The sequence below is a fragment of the Barbus barbus genome (assembly GCF_936440315.1).
Source record: "Barbus barbus genome assembly, chromosome: 4".
NCBI classification, from domain to species: domain Eukaryota; kingdom Metazoa; phylum Chordata; class Actinopteri; order Cypriniformes; family Cyprinidae; genus Barbus; species Barbus barbus.
This window is the reverse complement of record NC_136732.1, coordinates 38359904-38384023: the sequence shown is the minus strand read 5'-3', so window position 1 is coordinate 38384023 and position 24120 is coordinate 38359904. Positions and strand designations below refer to the sequence as shown.

Below are 24120 nucleotides of genomic sequence, written 5' to 3'. Positions count from 1 at the left end.
ATGTAATTATTTTGTTTTGTACAGATATTTAATATTTTGAATCAAAAATACGCTATTTAATGTATTTTGATGTTATGTAATATAATTTAATATAATGCAGTTATTTTGTTTTATAATTTAAGTCTAAGATTTTATAATATCACAGATTTTTTTCTATATGGCGGATCTTTGTTTATTTGTAATGTGTAATATCATTTAAACATGGTATTATTATTATATTTAAAAAAAACAACGGTGATAATATGAATACTATTTTTAATTGATCAAATTAAATTTGATAAAATTAAAGATTGTTTTAAATACATAATTTCGTTAACAATATCTTACATTTAAATACAATGAATCGCAATATTTTTCTTTGATACACAAACAGCTTTTTTTCTCCTCCAGAAGGCAAGTTTCCTCCAAGTTCAAATCTCAGGACGTTTTTTCGTTTTACTGTAGAGATTCCCGCCCTTTAAAGTATAATCGTTCAAATGTAATAAAACCCCCGAACTGATTACTAAAATACAAATGAGAAAGCATTACAGCAGTGACCATTAAACGATCGTTTAGATATAATCTCCCAGCAATCTCGAACGACTGTGATTGGTCCATTCTGAGGAGCGCTGAGAAAAGTAACAGCGATAGATGACAGCGCTGTCAAACACGTGTTACTTTTCTCAGCGCTGCTCAGAATGGACCAATCACAGTCGTTTGAGTCGAACTCGTTGATTTAACATCCCACTTTAATAGACATTTAATTAAAAATACGCAGTGAAGAGTTAAAATAGAAGAATAATCAAACCTGACTACCTTTAAGGGCCGCTATGCCTATTTTACTAGAGCCAGACAACCATTTTAACATGTAGTTATATTATATTATAATGGTTTGTAAATATAGTTCTATTTCCACGTGCGTCAATGGTCATCAGCGTCCGTCGGAAGCGCGTCCAGCATCAACACACACGTGAGTCCTCCACCCTGCTGTTCTCTACAGCTAAACTAACAGGCCATCGGCCGTGATATTTGAGTTTCTCGAGCAGAAGTCGCGGTGATGAGCCGCTCCTCGTAGCCGCCGCGCGATGATTAAGTTCTGCTGGAGCGTGTAAAGAGCCTGTGCTGCAGGTATCCGGCAGACTGATGCAAACTCAGTCCTCCAGGAAGAGCAGAGCTGTCAGAGACACCCTGCGCCATGTGAAGATGAAGGAGAACCGCAGGCAGGGCGAGCTGCACGGGCCATCCACCGTCTATGTGCAGGTGGTGGGCTCCGGGAGCAGAGACAACGGAGCCTCGCTGTATGTCTTCTCTGAGTATAACAGGTGCGCCCTGATCCTCGCTCAGTATCACAGTCACATCTCTGATATATATTACACTTCATAACAGCCTTCACCAGTAATCATCATGATTAGGTTTAATGCATAAGTAGCTGATGTTGAGTATAGTATGGAAAAATATGAAAACGTGTGAAGCAGGGTTCAATGACATGCCAAATTATAATATTAATATAGGTAAATTTATAGGCAGATCTTTGTAATAAGACTCATAACATTAAGAAACTATCACATTATGCAGCGCTTAACAAACCAGTAGTTTATAAACAGAAGTATGCCATGCATTTAAAAATGTGACCCTGGACCACAAAACCAGTCTTAAGTGTATACATCATCATGAATAAATAATCTTTCCATTGATGTATGGTTTGTTATGATAGGACAATATTTGGCTGGGATGCAACTATTTGAAAATCTGGAATCTGAGGGTGCAAAAAAATCTAAATATTGAGGAAAAACGCCTTTAAAGTTGTCCAAATTATGTTCTTAGCAATGCATATTACTAATCAAAAATTAAGTTCACGGTAAGAAATTTACAAAATATCTTCATGGAACATGATCTTTACTTAATATTGATTTTTGGCATAAAAGAAAAATCAATAATTTTGACCCATACAATGCATTTTTGGCTATTGCTACAAATATACCCCAGCGACTTAAGACTGCTTTTGGGACACAAATATGAATAAATATAGAAAATTGACTATCTATTATTTATTTTATTATTTATATACACATTTAATTTTCGTTTGAAAAAAAATTAAATTACGCACGCACACAAATAAAAATATCTGCAACTTTAATTAATTCATGTGTTTGCCTTCGATAAAAGCATCTACTTATTCATATTTGAGTATACAGCAATCACTGAACATCTAAGCAGTATATATAATTTGTTGGTGAATTATTAATGAATAAATAGAGGAAATTGATTATATAATGTTATTAATTAATAAACCAATATTAAAAATAATTAGTTATAACAATAATAGTAATAATGCTGTATAAAATTAATAATAGTGCAAACATGATCATATTATGTAATGCTTAACAAATCAGTACTTTATAAACAGAGATGTGCATTATTTGCTTTGTATAAAATGTAAAAGTATAAAAATATATTATATACTTTTATAACAATAAATCAAACTTATCAATATATGATTTAAAATGTATAATGATACTTCAGAATAATTTACTGCTAAATTTGATATAATGTAACAATGTGAGTACATTAGTTGAGGAATGATTTTACAGGTTTTTACAAAAAGCAGTGTTGACTAGTAGCTGTAAATTAAATATCATCATATTATTAATTTTTGGAATATATCAAACCACTTACTGTATCTTTCATTTAAAAACAAAACTCATTGTTTAGAGATCAGAAATGAAAATGGCATGACATTCTTGATTCATACACTTATCTGACTTTGCTAAAAGCATTTGTTTAATGAATATATAAATGCATTTCTATATTTTCATATATTTGAATATGCATGAAGCACTTACTGTCTAAGCAGTATATAATGTTTGTTAATGAAAGTTATTCTACAGTGTTATTAATAAAGCATGTTTTTCGTATGCAGGTATCTGTTTAACTGTGGTGAAGGAACACAGAGGCTGATGCAGGAACACAAGTAAGAGATAAACTAACACTGTTTTACTCCTCGACATCTTATAAAGATCTGATCAGAGAGCAAAACAAGCATTTGGTGAATTGTGTGTGGATATGAAACTGCAGATTGTAAAGTGTGTGTGTTCTTGTTGAATTCAGAATGAAAATTGCACGCTTGGACAACATCTTCCTCACCAGGGTGAGCTGGGAGACGGTCGGCGGTTTATCAGGTCAGACTGGGACTTTATTCTGTTGCATTTGAAGCTTTTTCTGTATAAGTAATGCCACTTTCATGGCTGTTTATGAAGCTGATTGAAAACTTTACTGTCTGATTTGCAGCCATTCACAGTCCATGTTTCCTCACATGATTAGAGACTGTGTGTTTGCTCTGTTCCCTGTGTGACCGGCTCGTTCTGTGTTTCGTGTGTGCAGGATTGATCCTGACCCTCAAAGACACTGGAGTCCCTCAGTGTGTCCTCTCAGGACCCCCGCAGCTGGTACCGTCTGTCTACATTACACGTGCATTTTATGCAGATCTCTGTGTCTTTCTCACTACAAAATAAGCAAAGAGTTTGGAGAGTTTTGTTGATTCTCTTTTTAGTGTTTAACTGAATTCTGTTTTGTTGTTTCAGGAGAAATATTTACAAGCCATACGAGTGTTTTCAGGGCAGCTGGAAGACATTAAACTTGGTAAAGTCCACCATTATCCTCTCCTATGGATTAGATGCAGTGTTGTTACTGTTTACTAAAACAAAAACTGAATCTATTATAAACCATTTTTGGTAATTGTAATAAATCAGAAATAAATTAGATACCATATATCAGATGGAAAACATTAAGCAAACTTGAGTTAATATTAAAACTTAACCTTAACTTAACTCAGTGTAAATTAAATTAACTTGGCTCGGCTCAACTAAACTTAACTAAGCTAAATTAAACTTAATTAAATTCAGTTCAGTTCATCATAAACATCTCAACTCAATTTAAATTAAACTTAACTGAACTTGACTAAAATTAACTCAATTTAAATTGAGCTCATCTCGACTAAACTTAAGCTAAATTAAACTTAAATTCAGTTCAGCTCAACTCATCATAAACATCTCAACTCAATTTAAATTAAACTTAACTGAACTTAGTTTAAATTAAACTTAACTGAACTTGACTAAAATTAACTCAATTTAAATTGAGCTCAGCTCGACTAAACTTAAATAAGCTAAATTAAACTTAAATTCAGCTCAGCTCAACTCATCATAAACATCTCAACTCAATTTAAATTAAACTTAACTGAACTTGACTAAAATTAACTCAATTTAAATTGAGCTCAGCTCGACTAAACTTAAATAAGCTAAATTAAACTTAAATTCAGTTCAGCTCAACTCATCATAAACATCTCAACTCAATTTAAATTAAACTTAACTGAACTTGACTAAAATTAACTCAATTTAAATTGAGCTCAGCTCGACTAAACTTAAGCTAAATTAAACTTAAATTCAGTTCAGCTCAACTCATCATAAACATCTCAACTCAATTTAAATTAAACTTAACTGAACTCAATTTAAATTAAACTTAACTGAACTGGACTAAAATTAACTCAATTTAAATTGAGCTCAGCTCGACTAAACTTAAGCTAAATTAAACTTAAATTCAGTTCAGCTCAACTCATCATAAACATCTCAACTCAATTTAAATTAAACGTAACTGAACTCAATTTAAATTAAACTTAACTGAACTCAATTTAAATTAAACTTAACTGAACTTGACTAAAATTAACTCAATTTAAATTGAGCTCAGCTCGACTAAACTTAAGCTAAATTAAACTTAAATTCAGTTCAGCTCAACTCATCATAAACATCTCAACTCAATTTAAATTAAACTTAACTGAACTTAGTTTAAATTAAACTTAACTGAACTTGACTAAAATTAACTCAATTTAAATTCAGCTCAGCTCAACTTGTCATAAACATATCGCAACTCAATTTAAATTAAACAATTCAACTTAATTAAAATTGAATTTAACTTAGTTTAAATTAAACAACTCAACTCAGTTTAAACTTAACTCAGATAAACTTAATATAACGTATCTCAACTAAACTTAAATTTAACTCAGTTCTATTTAAAATAAACTTAAACTTGAATTAAATATAAAAAGCACATAACCCCCCCCCCCCCCCCCCCCCCAAAGAAGAATAAATAAAAATGAATCTTATTAAAATTAAAACTGAAATAAAAGCTATCTGAAACAGTTAGTATATAAATACTCTAATAGTGTTTATTTTATTTCCGTCTGCAGCTGTCAGACCGTATACAGAACCTCAATACAAAGACGACACGATGACCGTCAGGTTCCTCTCTTCTGTGAGTGTCACCTCATGTTTTCGCTGTTCCCCACCATGAACGTTTAAAAACAATGACATAATGTGCTGTGTGTGTGCGTGGTTTTTACACCATTCTCAAATATAAATGTTTTAAAACTAGCTGAGTGTAAGGCGGAGGCCAGCAGCCGTTCTCCAGGCTCTGGACGTGGCAGCAGTCCTAACAGCAGCCAGAAGGAGGCGCTCATGAGACTGGAAGATCTCGAGGAGAGTCAGGGTCTCAACACCAGCAGAAGATCAGCCTGTCCAGGCGAGACAACACACACATCACACTGCTTTATGAGCTGCTGGAGCTATATGACCAAAGAAATGGTTTGAAATCACAAACTGTGTCGTTTAAAAGGGAAATGTAAATGTATTAGTGTATTACTAATTTATATTTAATTATTTTTTTTACGTATATTACTAATAAATAATAAAATATAATAATGATGATGATGATAAGATAATTGTGTTGATAATTTTCCAAAAAATGTCATTTTAATTAAAAGTTCACTTTTCATGTAAATTTTAATTGTCCATTATATTGAGATATATATATATATATATATATATATATATATATATATATACATATATATATATATATATATATATATATGTCCAAAGAAGAAGAAAAAAATAATAATAAATGTTGCATTTGAATTACATTGTTTTATTTATTTTTTTTTATATTTTTTTTTAAATCAGTCTGAATTTCATTTTGTCTTATAATTATGCTAAAATGATTAAAATAATTTCTTCACTTTCACAAACATTTGAACTACTTAGTTTGTGCTGATCAATTTCAAAATTGATCTAAACAAATACTTTGTTTATTATGTTATTATTATGTTATCAAAATGATGATTTTCATTGCATTTGATCTAGATAGTTAATCTAGATCTAGATAAATGGAAATGTCTAAATTTCAACAAACCTTTTAACAAACTTCTTATTTTCCTAAAGCGTTAGCATTTACATGTGTCTCATATCCATGTTTTTTGTGCGTTAAGAGAGCAGCAGAACTAATTTATTCTTCTCCTCTCTCCACAGAAGGCAAAGAAAAGATAACTAGAGGTTCGTCTCTCGTGGTGGCTTACGTGTGTGAGGTGAACAGAAACGATCTGAAACGCATCAATGAGACGCTTTTCTCCAGCCACACAATGATTGTAAATGTGTCTTTTCACCTTTTAAGACCAAATGGTGCTCAAGAGCATATTTTCTATCTAATGTTTCCTCAGTTGCACCCGAAGAAAGGGAACTTGATGGCACTGAAAGCTAAAGAGATGGGCCTGCCGGTGTAAGTGTCTGATATCTGATTGTGTTCAGGACTGAAATGTAACACACACACGCATTATTTAGAGCATTGCTTTTGTTTCCTGCTTCACTTGTAGAGGATCAGCAGCCATTGGACCCATAATCGAAGCTCTGAAAGCTGGAAAAACTGTGACGCATGAAGGAAAAGAGGTGACTGAGAGTTGATTTTTCAGTTCTGCAGAAAACACCTGTAGTAGCTGCAGACTCCAGAGCTGATCTCCTGGTTTCCCAGCTCACCGTGCAGCGTGCGTTTCAGATCCGACCCGAGGAGCTGTGCACTCCGGCTGATCCCGGACCTGTTTTCATAGTCGTCGACTGTCCATCAGAAGACTTCATACAGCCGCTCTGCACCAATCGGTCAACTGATGTTTCCAGTAGAGCAGGGGTCTCCAACTTTATTTCATTCGGGAGCTACTTTTTAAAAATGAAAGCGGCTGAGAGCTACCCATATTATACAATACTTCAATCTCTTAAATCCAAACTGTTATACACGGCTTTGTTAAAATGTGCTGGAAATATTAAACAAGTACTGATACACACACTGAAATCATTTTTTGCCAAGTTTTATGACAAAAGCCAACAGATTTAATTAGCAGCACTATGCACTTTTTGTTTGCATAAACAAAAAATAATGGCATAAAAACATTAGAAAATGATGGTCAGATTTTAAACTAACAAAAAAATATTCATAACATGTTATCTACTGACATCTAATAAAGTTTTGACCATTTTTAAAAATAAAATTGCAACATTTCAGCCTTTTAATATATATTTTTTTTATAAAAAGGATGAGTCAGAATGATAAATTAAATTTTATCTGCTCCATAAACAGTTCTAATGTGCATTCTAAAAATCTCAACACTTCTGATAATAAGGTAGCCTATTTTCCATCGACTGGTTAAGATTTACAATAAAAATTTGGTCAATTTTCTGAACAAAAAATACGGCAGAAAGCCTGAATGATGTTGTAAATCCACAGTTTGACAGCAGGTGGCGCTTATGAGCTGCAGAAATAGAGCTGTTTCTACGGTAACCTCTGTAAAGGAAACTGCGCTTCTAAACACTGCATTATTACTCGGAGGGAAGATGGAAAGCAAATGTCAAAGAAACTTTCCTATTAGGAATTCATACAAATAATTCAATCATACATTCTTTCATATACTTTCCCTCAGCAGTCTGCCTCACACAAAACGAAACTACTAAACTGAGCAGTATTTACTGTGAGTTTTTCAAATCGCGATAATCAAATATGGGTTTAATGATAATTAAAATCTGAAATGGGATAATTAAAGTAACCTTTAGGCCGATATGTCAAGTAAGTCTCGGCCAGCTACCTCCAGTCTGGCCATGAGCTACTGTTAGCTCGCGAGCGACATGCTGGAGACCCTTGCTGTAGAGAAATGAGGCCTGGTTTCTCTGTATATATCTAATATTGTGACGTGTGCAGGTATCAGACGGGCGGATCGGAGGATTCGGCGGCTCTCGTGGTTCACATGACCCCTGAGTCAGTGCTGGATACGGAGGAGTACAAGAGCTGGATGGAGAGGTACAGCGATCTCACACCGATCTGATCGTGTGTGTGTGTGTGTGTGTGTGACAAGCGTCTGTTGTGTCTCAGGTTTCCCAGCAGCACTGAGCATCTGGTGATGAACGAGCAGACGTTCACGCCTCATAACACCCGCAGTCACAAGCTCCAGACGCAGCTCAACCTCATCCATCCTGAGATCTTACCTCTGCTCAAACTCTACAAGACCAAAGTATGGCACCACAAACTCATGCCACTTTTATTCATTTAAGGGTTTTTTTGTAATGCATTCTTGCTCATTTAATTTCATATTGTATGCTAATTTAATATGAAATGTTACAGTTCAATTTAGACCATTTTTTTAAAAATTTTTGTTTTTATAATTTATTATTTATTAATACATAGTTTCTGTTACAGGTTAGTTTGATTTAGATTTTAACCATTGCCAATTGGGATTTTTTATTTATTTATTTTTATTTATCAATTATTTATTCTCATGTGTTTTTTTTTTTCTTTATGCGTTTAATATTACTACTTTTCTCATTTTGATATTTTGTCCCCCCCCAGATTTACTCAGTTCATCACTTCTAATTTAATTTATTATTATTAGTTTTTTTTTTATTATCTAATATTAAGTAGTCTCTTTACAGGTCAGTTTTATTAGATTTTAACCATTGCTTTTGGGAACGTTTCAGTTATTTATCAGTATTTCTTTTTATTCTGATTTAATATCTTATTTGTATTTTAATATAATATTTTCTAATTTTAATTTCAAATTTTTATTTTTGTAATTTAATATTTATTATGCTTAATATGCTTAATGTACTTTAATATAATTTTCTTCTGATTTAATTTAATATATTTTTTTTATTTAATTAGTTTATTTTCATATGGTTTTATTTCTAGTTTAATTGATTGTGTGTTTTTTTCTCTATTTTTCCCAATCTGTAAGGAAAGATTAATTAATCATTTATTAATCAGTGTGTTGTTTGTCATTGTTGTAGGAGCCGCCGGCTTCTCTCCACGTTCCTAACGTCAGAGCCGAGTGTCTGGTGAAGTTTCAGCTTCGGCCCAAACTGGAGTGGCAAAGGTCAGTTCAGGTCAACAGTCGGCAGCGTGTCACAGATACTGTGCAAAAAGTCTAGCTTTTAATTGACAGTTTTATTGTGGCCCTTTATACTCAAGCTTGTTTTGTAAGCTAATAGTGTGCAAAAAGGCAAAAATTGTGAGTTTATTAATTTTTACAGCTTCATCAACTTTTCTCGTGTGTGTGTGTGTGTGTGTGTGTGTGTGTGTGTAGAGATGCCATCCCATCCTGCGACTCTGAGGAGTTTGTGAAGGAAGTAGCCGAAGTGCCAAACTTCTTAGAGGAAGTTGAGGAATGCAGAAAGTTCCAGGCGGCTGCGTCCGTCTCCTCGTCTGGTGAGCTTTCTACCGAATCAGAGAGAGAGAAGGAGGATGAATGTGTTGATTTAGAAGAGCAGAAAGACAAGAACACGTCCGCAGCCTGACATTTAATTTCCTCAGAGTAAAACTTTCTGCACTTCTCACTCTCTACTGTATCTGTATCAGACGCCTCTGTACCTGATCGCTCCTGTCCAGATCATGACGTGGTTGAACCAGTATCATGATCACTGCCAGCAGATCCTCAGCCAGATCAAGTACGAGAGAAAAATATCATTCTATCTTTATTCTTTTTCTATCTTTCTGTGAGAACACATGTAATACTTACAATTGAAAGTAAATTATGTAAACTAAGTTGTCCTAGACACTTATCGTTCCAGTATTATCCCATCAATGTTTTTGTGTGATGGCGCTGAGATCCCCAAAGTCGAGACCAAATCCTTCATTCGGACTGTTCTGAAGAAGAATGACCTGGTCAAGGTCTGTATGGACTGTATAGCTATTTGTGGTCATAGTTTTTGTTTTTGGAGATGTCTAATTAGGGCTATCAAATGCGATTATCTTGCGCATCTCGTCAGTAAAGCCGGTTCTGTGATTAGTAGTAAACTTCCATCACGTGATTTCAGATGGAGTGGCATTTAATATTCAGAGCCGTAGTAAATCGCGTTTCATCTTGATATTTATTGCTCTGAAATCTTTTTATTTTATCAACTACGATTTCAACAAAACGTGAAATGTAAAACATTTAATGCAAAAAGTAACAAAAAAAGTAGCTTGATTTGATATTTGATCATTTATTTACATGCACCAATGTAATAACTGATCAAATGTCTGTTGCTATTTTCACTCAGAGAAGCAATTCAAATACTGTCTTCTAGTCCTCTTATACTCACAAAGTATATGGGTTTGGTCTTAATGGCAATAAAAAATGTACATTTAAAATAATCTGATGTTGGTGAATTTTATATCAACAACAAAATATTATACACAAATCTTTAAATATCTGCTAGCAGACCCTTCAGGTTACTGTCGATTCTTAATGAATAAAGAGTGCATGAGCATGTTGTGATTTATAGCTACTGAAACCTCTCTTTCTCGTGATTGTGCAGTTTCAGACGTGTTATGTTCGTCACTGTAAGAACGCGTTCGCCTGCAGTTTGACGCATCAGTCTGGTTGGCAGCTCGTGTTCTCTGGAGACACCATGCCCTGCGATGCTGTCGTTAATATAGGTAAAAACCACATGCACAAACACACACTGACCACTCATGCATTTGCACACATGTACAGGTAAAAACCACATGCACAAACACACACTGACCACTCGTGCATTTGCACACATGTACAGGTAAAAACCACATGCACAAACACACACTGACCACTCATGCATTTGCACACATGTACAGGTAAAAACCACATGCACAAACACACACTGACCACTCGTGCATTTGCACACATGTACAGGTAAAAACCACATGCACAAACACACACTGACCACTCATGCATTTGCACACGTGTACAGGTAAAAACCACATGCACAAACACACACTGACCACTCGTGCATTTGCACACGTGTACTGTACATGCATATTATAATGTACTAAGTAGATGAAAGGGGTAAAATTGGCTAAAATGTGATAGTTTCTAGATATAATGCACTGATGCTTTTACGTTTGAGTTAATCATTTTTAATTATTTTTCTCTGATTCATGAAGTTATAATCAACATACAAATAAAATAACTAATGAAATAGCTAGCATTATTTAACTACATTAGTTATCATGAATTAAAAATAAAAATACTTAAATACCTAAAGCATTTATTTATTTATTTTTATTAATTTCGGCATTTACAAATATTCTATTAATATTCAGTAATGTGCTATTAAAATCAAAAGTTGTATCTGTTAATAATAATCCTACTAACAATTTGATTATTTTAATGTTGTTTAAAATAAAATAAACTCGATCTGAAATATAATATTAAAAACTGACAAAAATACAACAAGAAATTAAAATAACTAATTCATAATATTAATAAAACCGGACGAAGACAATAAGTGCGTGTCGAACTTTTCATTACTTGATGGGACACACTTATAGTGTTGTAAAAATGCAAGTGTTTACATAGCTTTATTTTTATTTGAAATACTTTGCATTTTTAAATCAAATTCTAAATGTCTGGCCAGTAGTCCCTATAGCATGACACAATTGTAATTTGTGGTGCTCTAATTAAGTGATGAAAAGCAGTTGCAAATGTAAAATAAATATCACCACTGCTCATCTTTATACCAATAAAACGTGCAACACTTTGTTTTTCTACCAAATTATATGTAATATCTAATTATTATATTAATATTTAACTTGCATCAGAAAGGTCTCTGTGATCTCTCGTGAGATCTCTGCAAAAATCTCACGATTTATTCCAGAACATGATGCATGATGGGATACACTAAGCCTGGAATAGCACTCCGGAGCTGTATTTAGTGTGGGTACTGCGCTTTGTCGTTTTTAAAACATGGGACAGTCTTGCGCACTTACATCCTGTCGTGCAAGTGTGGGTATTTGGACAAGGCATTTGAGAGAGAAGAAATGTTGAAAGATCGTGCGATTGAAATGGGAGCCAGAAAATGTTCTTGACGTGATATGTCAACCCAAAGGCTCTCAAACTCTCACTCATTAATTTATTAAGATGCACAATTATATTTTCCATGCTGTAAGATTTATAGTTACATTTTTAGGGATGATTTTCAGTCTGAACTCTCAGAAAAACCAAACGGCGTCTATTTCCACAGAGAATTTTGCCTCAAAATATTCTGTCATTGAGAAGCTGGTCATCAGTCCAGCAGGAAAGAGAGAGTCTGTAATTGCGCCTGAATCTCTATAGTGACTCGCGGATCGATACAAATGAAGCCTGCGTTTAAATGATGCTTCCCGTCTTTATCAGCAACGTAATCAATCACTTCAGCGCTGTTCTCCCAGTCACAGAAACCTCTTTAATGGTTCCTGAGGGAGTCCGGGCGGTGATGGAGGATATTCAGCCTGAACCGAACTCCCCTCCTGAACACCGGAGATGGTTTGGTCTGCTCGTCTCATTAGGAAAGGCCTTTGTCATCTCAGCGCTCGCTGGACTTCTCGTGATTGATTTCTAGAGAGAAAAATGGAGTGTGTTGGTGTGTGTTTTACAATGGGGGGGAGGAGAGGGAACAGCATGTCAGCTGTAATTTATCTGTGTGTGTGTGTGTGGTGGGGAGAGTTTGATCCATCTCTTGGTTTGCTCTCAGGCAAGAATGCAACACTTTTGATTCATGAAGCCACACTGGAGGACGGGATGGAAGAAGAAGCGTGCGAGAAGAGACACAGGGTCCGTGACACTAGACCTAGCTGCAGGGTCACAGCAAGTGTTTTAATTAAGTTAGTGATTGTCAAGTCACCTTTATTTATAATACAATACATATTGTTGCAAAGCAGCTTCAAAGTAATTAACAGAATCGATTATATAAACTTCAAATATGAGGCAAATCTAAATGCTGCTGTAAAGCATATCTTACAAGACATTATTCAGCTCCAGTCAGTTCAGTGTTCAGTAACTGTAAAGTTCATTAATTATGAAAGATGCTAAATTTGGTAATAAGCAGCTCCACTAAAGTCTACATTGTCATTTATCAGCTTAAGTGTGTTCAATTTTGATTCAATTCTATTGTTCAATAACAGTGTCAAAATTTGTGATGTATGATCAAATTTGATTAAGCTATAAAGCAGAAGACAATAGTGTTATTATTTAGTTCAATTCAGGTTGTTTTGTTAGTTCTTTCAATTAGCTAATATTGAGTAAGTGTCTTTTAAGTCCCAAATACGCCAGCTCTGTTCATTTAAAATATTTGTCAGTCTTTTGAACCAAATCTCTTTTGAGTTTTTCATGACCAATTCTGAGACTTGCAAGTTTTGCGTGTACTGCAGGAAAAACAACTTCTTTATTTTCATGTAAATGCCTCTTCACATTTTCAGTTTTTAACCGCTCATCCTTCAATAGCAGGCTCTCTTTACAGCCTGCATCACAAAATTTGACTCTCAAACAGTTCAGATCAAACCTAAATCAACAATATTATTTTTCAAATTAATTTCAGCTGCTGTTTCCACAAAATAATATGATGCAGCTCAACTGTTTTCAGCATTGATAATAAGACATGTTTAACAGTATATTAGAATGATTTCTAAAGCATCATGTGATACTGAAAACTGATGAAAATTCACCTTTTTAATAAATTGCAGCGTAAAAGTAGAAAGCAGTTATTTTGAACTGTAATAATGTTTCACAATTTAAGTTTTTACAGTATTTTTAATCAAATAAATGCAACCTTAGTGAGCAGTAGAGACTTCTTTGAGAAAAAATCGTACCGCCCCTGAACTTTTGAGCTGTAATTCACATATAAATAAAGTCATGAGGTTATTGCCTTTTCATTGTGGCTAAATTCCCATCGACATCCTATGCAATGAATGCATTTCAGCATGAATTCTCCTCCATAAATAATGTAATAGTTAATCTACAGCTCTTAACGGACAGCTCATGTCTTGAGTGAAGAGATTGTATTGGCCATTTGCGAACTAACAAAACAAACAAGAAGATGAAACCATCTTTTGATTTGAGAGCTAAAAAAGTGCCCTCAATTGCAGGCAGAGGACGAAAATCTTCTGAAATGAAAGTGGTCAGGTTTCCCAGTGGATAATGTGCTTCCTGATGGAGGACTCCTTTAAAGTGGGTCTCTCTTGAAGTTGTGGCATTCTCCTCTTAGATGAGCATTGATTGAGTTCCTTGTCGTCTGCTGGAGTTCTGGAGCACCGGGTCTATGAATGAACTGCTCCGTGTCTCACACTGCGGCCCTTTCCAATTTAAGAGCTGAATAACGCTGAGAGCTTCTGAGTGAAATCGATTGGAGATTTTGAGGGAGATTCATTTGGGTTTCAGCGAGGAATTGATTGCTTGAGAGGATGGAGAATGTCTTCCAGTTTGGTGAAGGGTCAGTTTAGCTTTATCAGCTGAAATTTACAGGTTTGTGTTGTAGGCTTTGTAGAAAACAGATCCTACATCAGCCCTTGAACGTGAGAAATGGTTGAGGAAAACAAGAGTTATACTGCAGCACAGCATTCTTAGGTGTTCATGTTCAGCCTCAGGTTTGGGGTTGCGTATTAGTCGTCTCCAGAGAGGATGCGTGATTCTGTCAGTGATTGGTGTTTGAATCTGAAACTCTTTCCAGCACCACGTCTCAGGCTATCGGCATTGGGATGAAGATGAACGCTGAGTTCATCGTGTTAAATCACTTCAGTCAGAGGTACGCCAAGATCCCTCTCTTCAGTGACGACTTCAACGGCAAAGTGGGGATCTCCTTCGACCACATGAGGGTGAGGATATTGTCAAATAATAGAAAACTCACAACTAATTATTCCTATCTATCTTAAATTAAATGTATCCTTTCGTACGTACTTCCTCAGTTTCTACATTGCTTACATCCTTTCACACTTCCTTAATTCATTCCTTAGGTATTCCCTATTTACTTTGGGTTACGCTTTATTTTAAGGTGTCCTTGTTACGGTGTAATTATACATTTAAGTACCGAGTAATGTTAAATAACTATGACGTGTACTTACTATATTGTTAGGATTAGGGTTTGGCTTTGGGTTATTTGCATGTAATTATGCATAGCTTATTGTTATTAAAATAGTAAGTACGTGTAACGTGTAACAAGGACACCTTAAAGTGTTTCTCTATTGCTTATATCCTTATTTATCTCCTGATTTACGTACATCCTTTTTTTTTTTACTTCCTTAATAACTTCCTAGATTACTTCCATCCATCCTTTGTTCCTTCCTATACTCCTCCATCCATCCATCCTTAGTTATTTCCTTCCTTGTTTTTTCTCAGTAACTTCCTTCATTACTTACATCCTTCTTTGTTTTCTTCCTAGTTATTTCCTTTTTTACTTGCATGCTTCTCACCTTCCTTATTTACTTCCTGCATTACTTCCATCCATCTTTCGTTCCTTCCTTAGTTATTTTCCACCTTACTTCCTTAGTTATTTCCTTCCTTGCATCCTCCGTTTCTCAGTTACTTTCTCCATTACTTATATTCTTCTTTGCTTCCTCCTTTAATGATTTCTTTATTTCCATCCTTTAACTTCCTTGGTTACTTCCTGCAGTACTTCCATCATTCTTTCCTTTGAAATTTCCCTCCTTACTTCCATCCTTAGTTATTTCCTTCCTTGCAACCTTCTTTTCTCAGTTACTTCTTATATCCTTCCTTGCTTACATCTTTTCATCCTTAGTTATTTTCCTCCTTCCTTCCTTCCATAGTTACTTTCTTAATTACTTACGTGCTTTGTTCCTACTGTACTTCCTTTCATACTGCCTTAGTTATGTTCCTCATTTCCATCCGTTATTTCCTTCCTTCTTAATTTCTTACTTCCTTAGTTAATTTACTTCCTTAATTACATTCTTACAGCCTACCTTACTTAAATAATACCTTCCTTATTTATTTCCTTTACTCCATCCCTTTATTTAGTTTTTGATCTTACCTTACGTTACAGATCCGATTTGGAGATTTCCCGATGCTTCCACGGCTCATTCGGCCTCTGAAGGCATTGTTTGCAGAGGAGATTGAAGAGATGGAGGAGAGGAGAGAGATGAAGAAGACCGCTGAGCCTCCATCTAACGGAGAGTCTGGAACGAGCCGACAACCTGATGAAATGAGCAAAGGTGCCAAGAGAGAGCAAGATGACCTCAACCAGGAAGCAGCCATCAAACGACTTAAGACGAACTGATGGGCAACCAATCAGGGTGAAGGTTAGATCAGCCCAACCAATCAGAAGGCAGGCTGGGGAAAAACTGAACCAATGGCTTATGATCTTAAAATGTACATCACAAGGACCATGTTGGGTAGAAGTCTGCAGAGTCCGACTGGAAAAGGTGAGATTAAAGCAGCTGGAGATTAATCTTTAATCTAAGAGTTTCAAGACAAATCTGAAATACAGCATATTGGTTCCTGGCTGGGATCAGATCTGGAGTCAGTCCCGCTGCGATTGATTTGAATAAAGCTGCAGGTTTGACTAAAGTGATAGTGGCAAAGTACACTACCTTAAACCTTTGAAAGTTTGCCATTTTAATTTCAGCCCTCCAGGCACTTTAAAACTGAAACAGAAACATTTCAGCACTAAAGGAAGACGTTAGGTTTGGCATTTTCATTTGGGAGTGACGCAGAATTTCAGTTTAGCTTGAATCAGGAAGTTTTTTTGTTTTGTTTTTTCGAGTAAACAGTGCAGTGGTGTGTGTGGGGAAAAAAAGCACTTGTACATTTCTGAATGAAATATTTTAATTTATGTCTATGAAATGGCTGATCAGCTTAGGCATATCTAATTATTTTAGGGAAATAAACATAGACCTGGATAACTGTCATTATGATAATTATTTGTATTCCTCTTTGCCCAATTCTGTTAGCACTGCCTGTGCAAACACTACTTTGATTATCTCCAGGAGAATATAAAAAAAACAAAAAAACAACCATTGTTACTTGAGTAATGTGTGTGTATACAAGATTTTTAGACTAAATATACAATATAAATGTTATTATAACTATACATATATTGTTTGGTTTTACATAAAAGCATATGAAATTTATGTTGGGTGTGACTTGCTTATGTCACACAGGATATGTTGGCTGCAGAAATACTTCTTACAGCTGCAGACCATGTGTTTATAGAAGATTTGACATTGTCTATAACACATGACACAACTGAGGTTTAAAATAGAGCTGAGAAAGGAAGGCTGAGGGGAAAAATGTGCTGTCAGTTGTAGAGCGTTTATACAAAATGAATGAATGTACCGTCAGAGTAAAGATGTACTCTTTCACCACTGGGATGCTGGGGTGAACGTCAAAGTCAATATGAAATAGTTTTTGCCATGCATTTTTACTTAATGTAACGCATTTTAGGGTGAAGGGGAAAATTTGGTGAGAAAAAAAATTAGGTCAGGAATGGATGATACTTTTCACCATCTAGTCAATGCACGGTGCATACAAACTATCAGCCGAAAAGTCATTTCAGAGGCAGCGTAAGTTATAAAATTCAGTTTGTAATAATGCTAATTATTAAAGTTTCCAATACATAAGAGTAAAAAACTTTTGAGACAGATGCTTGGCCTTTTGCTGTTGTTTAGTTGTAACTGAGACGAGACAAAGACAGCATCATTTTTTTCTTCAATGGGAACTGATGAAGCTGTTGCTACAATAGATATTGCAGTCAGCTAACAGAGCCTTTTGATTTAATGTCACGTCTCTGGGTTTGATGGTTACTCTGTCATTAAGTGTTTCCCAACAGGAAAACATGTTTGCTTTGCCATTTGCGTGCATGTCAAACACTATCTTGACATCTAATCAAATTTCGCCTCTGAAAAATATACTGTGATTTAGCTCAGAGACATGAAAATTTAAACAACGTCTGTGGCATCTGTCTGATACTGGTATCAATTTATTACACAAAACCGGAATGTTTCTGATCTTGTCGAAGGCACTGCGTCCCGGTGTTCACTGCTACGCTAGCAGAGCGGTTTTGATCAATTATTCATCATATTCATCATAATTACAGTGGGAATTATCTACATATAACAAGCATCTGATAGATTTGACGTAGGGCTTTTTGTTTTTTTTGTTTCTTTCATAAAAGACTAATGCTAGCGCTCTCTGGTGTCGTTAATTTCATGTACAAACTCATTCTTGTGAACAAACCTACAGAATCTATAAATGTTCTCTTAGCTCTTTTAGTTTGAATTCTGACGGGCATGTTCTGTCTACATTAGGGTATCTTTGTTGAAATCTATGGGACAAGACTTTTCGGTAAGTTAAAAGCTTCAGAAACCAGCAGGTCTTATTTTTGTTGGAGCCCATATTGTCAGGGAACTGTCGTGTGTGTCATGTGTTCCTGCCTCTTGTGCCCATATTTGGTTAGTTTCATGTCATGTCATTAGTTAATTCTTGTCCAGCCGTGTTCGTCTGATTATCTATGATTTACCTGTGTATTTATAGTTCTGTCTGTTCAGTTTTGTGTCGTCTGGTCTACTCGTTAACCCCGGTGTGTGATGTCCGTGTCTGCCTTGCCTTGTCCTGCCATGTCCTGTCCTGATGTCTTGTCCTAGTAAAGTATATTATTTGAAGTTATATTCTCGTCTGCGTGTTCCTGGTCCCTCCCTCGTGTGTGCACCGTGACACATATATTTTTGTACAGATTGGAGGCCCATTCACACCAAAAAGGAGAACTTTATTTGAAACATGCTGCAGATGTGTCATTTTCATCTTAATGATTAAGCTCTTTAAAGCAGGATATATTCTGATTGAAATGTATAATTCATCAACTGATGGATGCTGAAAAGAATAATTTTGAAATCGATTCTGACCATATCCTTCATATTCTTTTAAATTTAGACCAGTTAGTGATGGGTCTACTTTAGACTAATGCACTTCTGATTAACATAGGTCCCCTTGGTGGATTTCTGTTTATGTAACATCTCATTATTCTTGCACATTATGTGAAAGTCACAGGTTTTAACGTTTTAACATGGTTTCCGTTAGTTAAACTTTAAAATTAGTTAATGTTTAATGTCTAATAATGTTTTCCTCCGTGCCGTTATGGTTGTAGTGCGGACTTAAATTATTTTAGAGTAGGCTAAGGGTGAAAACTTTATGGTAAGGGTTATCATTCTCTATATTTTCTTCATCTTCTCATTATTATTATTATTAACCCCTGAGTTTATGAGCTGCGTTTTGCTATTTTTATTTGTATTTTTTTCACAACATTCCTGCAGTTGTCTGGATACATTTTTGTTGTCCGCCAATGGAGGCCGATCTTTCTTCATGAATTACACTGCATGTTTCCCACTGAATTAACTAAGAAAGAATTATTGACGAACTAAATACTTAATGAAGATGATGAGGTCATGTCGTTGTTTATCCATCATGTAGTCTAATCAGTTATCAAAACCTGATTGGACCAATAGGACATCCTGAGAAGGTTTGAAATAGTTTGTGACCACATCACTCTTTCCTTGTGCACTGACTCTCTACTAACAGGACAGATGTCGCTGTGGTCCAAAGCAGAACTCATCTCCTCTAGTAAGATTAACAGATGATTTTATTTACAGAGACAATCCCACTGGACAAATCTCAGGTTTCAACCCGAAGAAAATGAGAAAAATAGGCTCCACACTGTCCCTTTAAACCTGCTGATCTCATATCAGGAACATCTCCGGCTGCTTCAGCACACCATTTTGTTTGAAAAGAGATATCAGTGTTCAGTTTCAACACAACACAAATCTTCATGTTTTTGCACTTGCCGAACAAGCCACAGACATTCAGGTCCAGTGTGTCCAGCTGCAGTTCTTCCAGATGTTATGTTGTGTCTTCTTTCATCCAGGAAGTGTTGTGATGTGCTGTGATTTATTTTTTTTACAGGGGGACACAACCCCATCATCTCAGTCTCTTGAGTGAGCTGCGTGTTGTTCATATAAAAGCATATGCGTGTATCTCCTGCTGTGATGCAGCTCTTCTTTTAAGCAGGTGTGTTTTCTCAGCATCTCTCTATACAGTAGATATTTGTGGATGTGGGTTTGGCCCCTGAAGGGATCCTTTCTAAATTCAGTTTCGTGAAGCTCAGCTCTCCTCTGCTCAGATGTAGCTCTTTCATCACTCGTGAGGCTTAATGAAGTTCTCAGTTATGTTTCGTGTCAACTCTGTATCAAGTATCAACTTTGTCTCAGAGATTTCTTCTAAGCTTCCTTCAGAGAAATAGAGACAGAATCGAATCACGTTTTGTCAAACAGTAAAAAAATTGAGGAGTATCTCAGATCTTTTGATCTTGAGAAAAAATTCTGAGAAATGTTCTGAGTTCATATTAAGATCTTTGAGTTTTGATTGGAGTTAATCTGAGCACAATTTGAGATCTTGTTCATGCATTTTCTTCTCGGGAGAAACATCTGAGATACAGGGCATTTCAGCACAAGCCTCATTGAAATCTATGAGAAACATGAGACATTGAATTTCTGACTTTTGATTGCAGACATATCTAATCTACCTTGATAATTTGAGCACAGTTTGAGACATTAGTGAGATCTCCTCTGAAACTCTGAAAGAGATGTGAAGTTACAAGGCTCTTTTTAGTAGCAGAAACATCTTAGAGACAGCAGACTTCAGAATTCCCATTTTGGACTCCATTTAATCTCATATTTGTAGAAACAACTACGATTGTATGAATTTGTGTTCCCTATGTAGTATACTGTTACTGGAGAATATGATTCCTCAATGGTTGCTCAGCCATATCTCAGTTGATCTCTTGGTATTCTCAGTATAACTTTGGTTATATTTTTGTCATCTTTGCAAATCTGAACACAGCGGGAGACATTGAGATCTCTTCTGAAACTCTAGTTTATGCAGCTCTCAAATCAAATATCACATTTTTGGCTTCTTGATGTTTGATCTTTGAGGACCAACAACATTTGATGTTACTGACGTCAAACCTGCACATATTCGAATTTAGACTTTCATAAGAATTTACATGAATGCTTTGATTGGAGAGGCAATAATGATTTAAGTTTCAGTTGGTTCCTTACACATCCAGGGGTGGCGAACTCTGGTCCTGAAAAGCTTCAGCTTCAGAGTTCAGCTCCAACCCTAATAAAAACTCACCTGCCTGTAGCTTCCTAGTAACCCTTCAGACCTTGATTAGATTTAGGTGTGTTTGATTAGGGTTGAAACAAAACTCTGCAGGACTGCGGCTCTCCAGGACCAACGTTCATCACCCCTGCGCTAGACCATTTGATGGCTTCAGAAGATGTGTTAATAAATACAGCACACTAGTCTTTTTTGGAGCATAAAATGTGATCACATGGAAGAGACATGCACAAAGATTATTCAAAATTGCATTTGATAGAAAAAAATGCATCATACAGGTTTAAAACTATGTGAAGGTGAGTAAATGATAACAGAATTTTCTTCCCATTTATGTATACATGCTCAAAAATAATGGTTCTTTATTGGCATTGATGGTTCCATGAAGAACCTTTAACTCCTTTCCTTTACAAAAATGGTTCTTTATGTGAACTAATGAGGTTTTTTAAATTAAAATGTTCTAGTCACACTTTATTTTAAGGTCCAATTCTCTCTATTAACAAACCATTAAGTAGGACTTTTGCCTTAATAAACTGCCAATTTGCTGGTTATTAATAGTTAGTAAGGTACTTGTTAAGTTTAGGTATTGGGTAGGATTAAGGATGTAGAATATTGTCATGTAGAATTTGTGCTTTATAAGTATTAATGAAAGCCAATATGTTAATAATAGGCATGCTAATAAGCAACAAGTAAATGGTGAGAATTGGTCCCTTACTAAAGTTTTACCTATGTTCTTTGAGGGAAAAATGCCTCTTTTTAAATAATTATTTACTGGAACCCTTTTCTGGGAAGCAACAAATGGTTCCTCTGTGGCATTGTTATGAAACCTCCTTTTGGAATCTTTGTTTTTAAAAGAAATAGGAGAAACAACTGAGACGTTAAAGCAATTTCATGTGTGAGTTGCTTTGCTTGGAGTTACACAAACATTCAGGCAGGTAAAAGAGTCTGACTGACCCAATCGACTCTGTGTGAAATTTGTTTCATACTTCTGATTATTATAGAGTTCTAAACCTGTCAGACATTGTCTGCTCACCTCTGTTCTGTCTCTCTCTCTCTCTCTCTCTCTCAGCATGCGGTTGAGCGGGCACTGATGTGGACAGACTTGCGAGTGTGATTACACCGGAGATCAATGCCTAATTCCACAGCACTTCAGCTCACCTGGACAGGCCGGTAATTGCTGGTAGACTCCAAAACTACCTGACCTGCCCGTCAGATACAGATCAGCGTCAAACTCGAGACACGTCACACCTCTGCTCGCTGGAATCTCATGTCTTGTTCCTTAAGAAAAGACAGACTCATCACAGAAGAGAGAGAGAAAGCGATGCCAATGCAGACAGGTCTTTGATAGCTCAGCAACCACGTGAAAATGGCATTCTTGGAGGTATAAAGCGGCAGGTGTCCAGCTCAGGCATGCGTTGCGTTAAGGATGGCATAGCGGAGGACATTAGTATTCAGGATGGTTGGTGCGGGTCACTCCCTTGTTCCCGCAGCAGGCAGGTTTGTATTAGCAGACTGTCGAGAAGCAAACCTCATCTCTGGGGAGCAAGTCGAGACCAGACGCCCTGCTGGTGCTGCATGTGAAATTAGCTCCGTTCTGCTCCGGATCACAGCGTTTGGATCTACTCGAAGTCTCAATGCAGAAAGGACCTGCATCTGCAGACAGAAAGACAGACAGCAGAGAAAGAGCTTGGGATATGCTTGATGTTTCTGTACAGAACAGCCAGCATTGAGGCTCAGAGCTTCTGATCCAAAACACTCTAAACTATGATGTGAACATAAATGCTTCTAGCTACGATTTCTTGTGCAGTTGCTGATAAATCTATATATAAATCTCTTTATCTATAAATAATTATATCTATTAGCATTCCTTCTGTCTGTCTCTATCTATCTATCTATCTATCTATCTATCTATCTATCTATCTATCTATCTATCTATCTATCTATCTATCTATCTATCTATCTATCTATCTATCTATCTATCTATCTATCTATCTATCTATCATCTATCTATCTATCTATTCTGTAGTTTTATCATTCATTATTTCTATCTATCATTCAATCTGAAGTTCTGAGTATCAGTCCATCTATCTTTCTACAATTTCACTGTCATTATCTCTGTTTATTGTTCTATCGTTCTCTCATTTTATCGGTCTATCTGTATGACTGTTGTCTAGTGCTGTCAAATGATTAATCGCATCCAAATAAGTATTTTGTTTGCATAATGTGTATACTGTGTATATTTATTATCTATAAATACACACACATTATATATTTTCATATAATTGATATATATATATATATATATATATATACACTCACCTAAAGGATTATTAGGAACACCATACTAATACTGTGTTTGACCCCCTTTCGCCTTCAGAACTGCCTTAATTCTACGTGGCATTGATTCAACAAGGTGCTGAAAGCATTCTTTAGAAATGTTGGCCCATATTGATAGGATAGCATCTTGCAGTTGATGGAGATTTGTGGGATGCACATCCAGGGCACGAAGCTCCCGTTCCACCACATCCCAAAGATGCTCTATTGGGTTGAGATCTGGTGACTGTGGGGGCCATTTTAGTACAGTGAACTCATTGTCATGTTCAAGAAACCAATTTGAAATGATTTGAGCTTTGTGACATAGTGCATTATCCTGCTGGAAGTAGCCATCAGAGGATGGGTACATGGTGGTCATAAAGGGATGGACATGGTCAGAAACAATGCTCAGGTAGGCCGTGGCATTTAAACGATGCCCAATTGGCACTAAGGGGCCTAAAGTGTGCCAAGAAAACATCCCCCACACCATTACACCACCACCACCAGCCTGCACAGTGTTAACAAGGCATGATGGATCCATGTTCTCATTCTGTTTACGCCAAATTCTGACTCTACCA

The 24120-nt window shown here is 35.8% G+C and overlaps 1 protein-coding gene across 1 annotated transcript; it reads left to right on the top strand.

Moving 5' to 3' along the window:
- Window positions 1–1122: 1122 nt before the first annotated feature.
- LOC306868629 (zinc phosphodiesterase ELAC protein 2-like) lies at window positions 1123–16340 on the top strand (the record flags this gene model as incomplete). Its single annotated transcript, XM_079414887.1, has 21 exons — window positions 1123–1301; window positions 2900–2950; window positions 3088–3158; window positions 3361–3425; window positions 3561–3618; window positions 5219–5287; window positions 5404–5550; window positions 6336–6391; window positions 6524–6582; window positions 6677–6749; window positions 6856–6956; window positions 8047–8145; window positions 8218–8356; window positions 9129–9214; window positions 9425–9590; window positions 9697–9785; window positions 9909–10008; window positions 10638–10758; window positions 12810–12888; window positions 14781–14925; window positions 16107–16340. The coding sequence occupies 21 exons, from the start codon at window positions 1123–1125 to the stop codon at window positions 16338–16340; spliced, it is 2187 nt and encodes a 728-aa protein (XP_079271013.1).
- Window positions 16341–24120: the final 7780 nt, after the last annotated feature.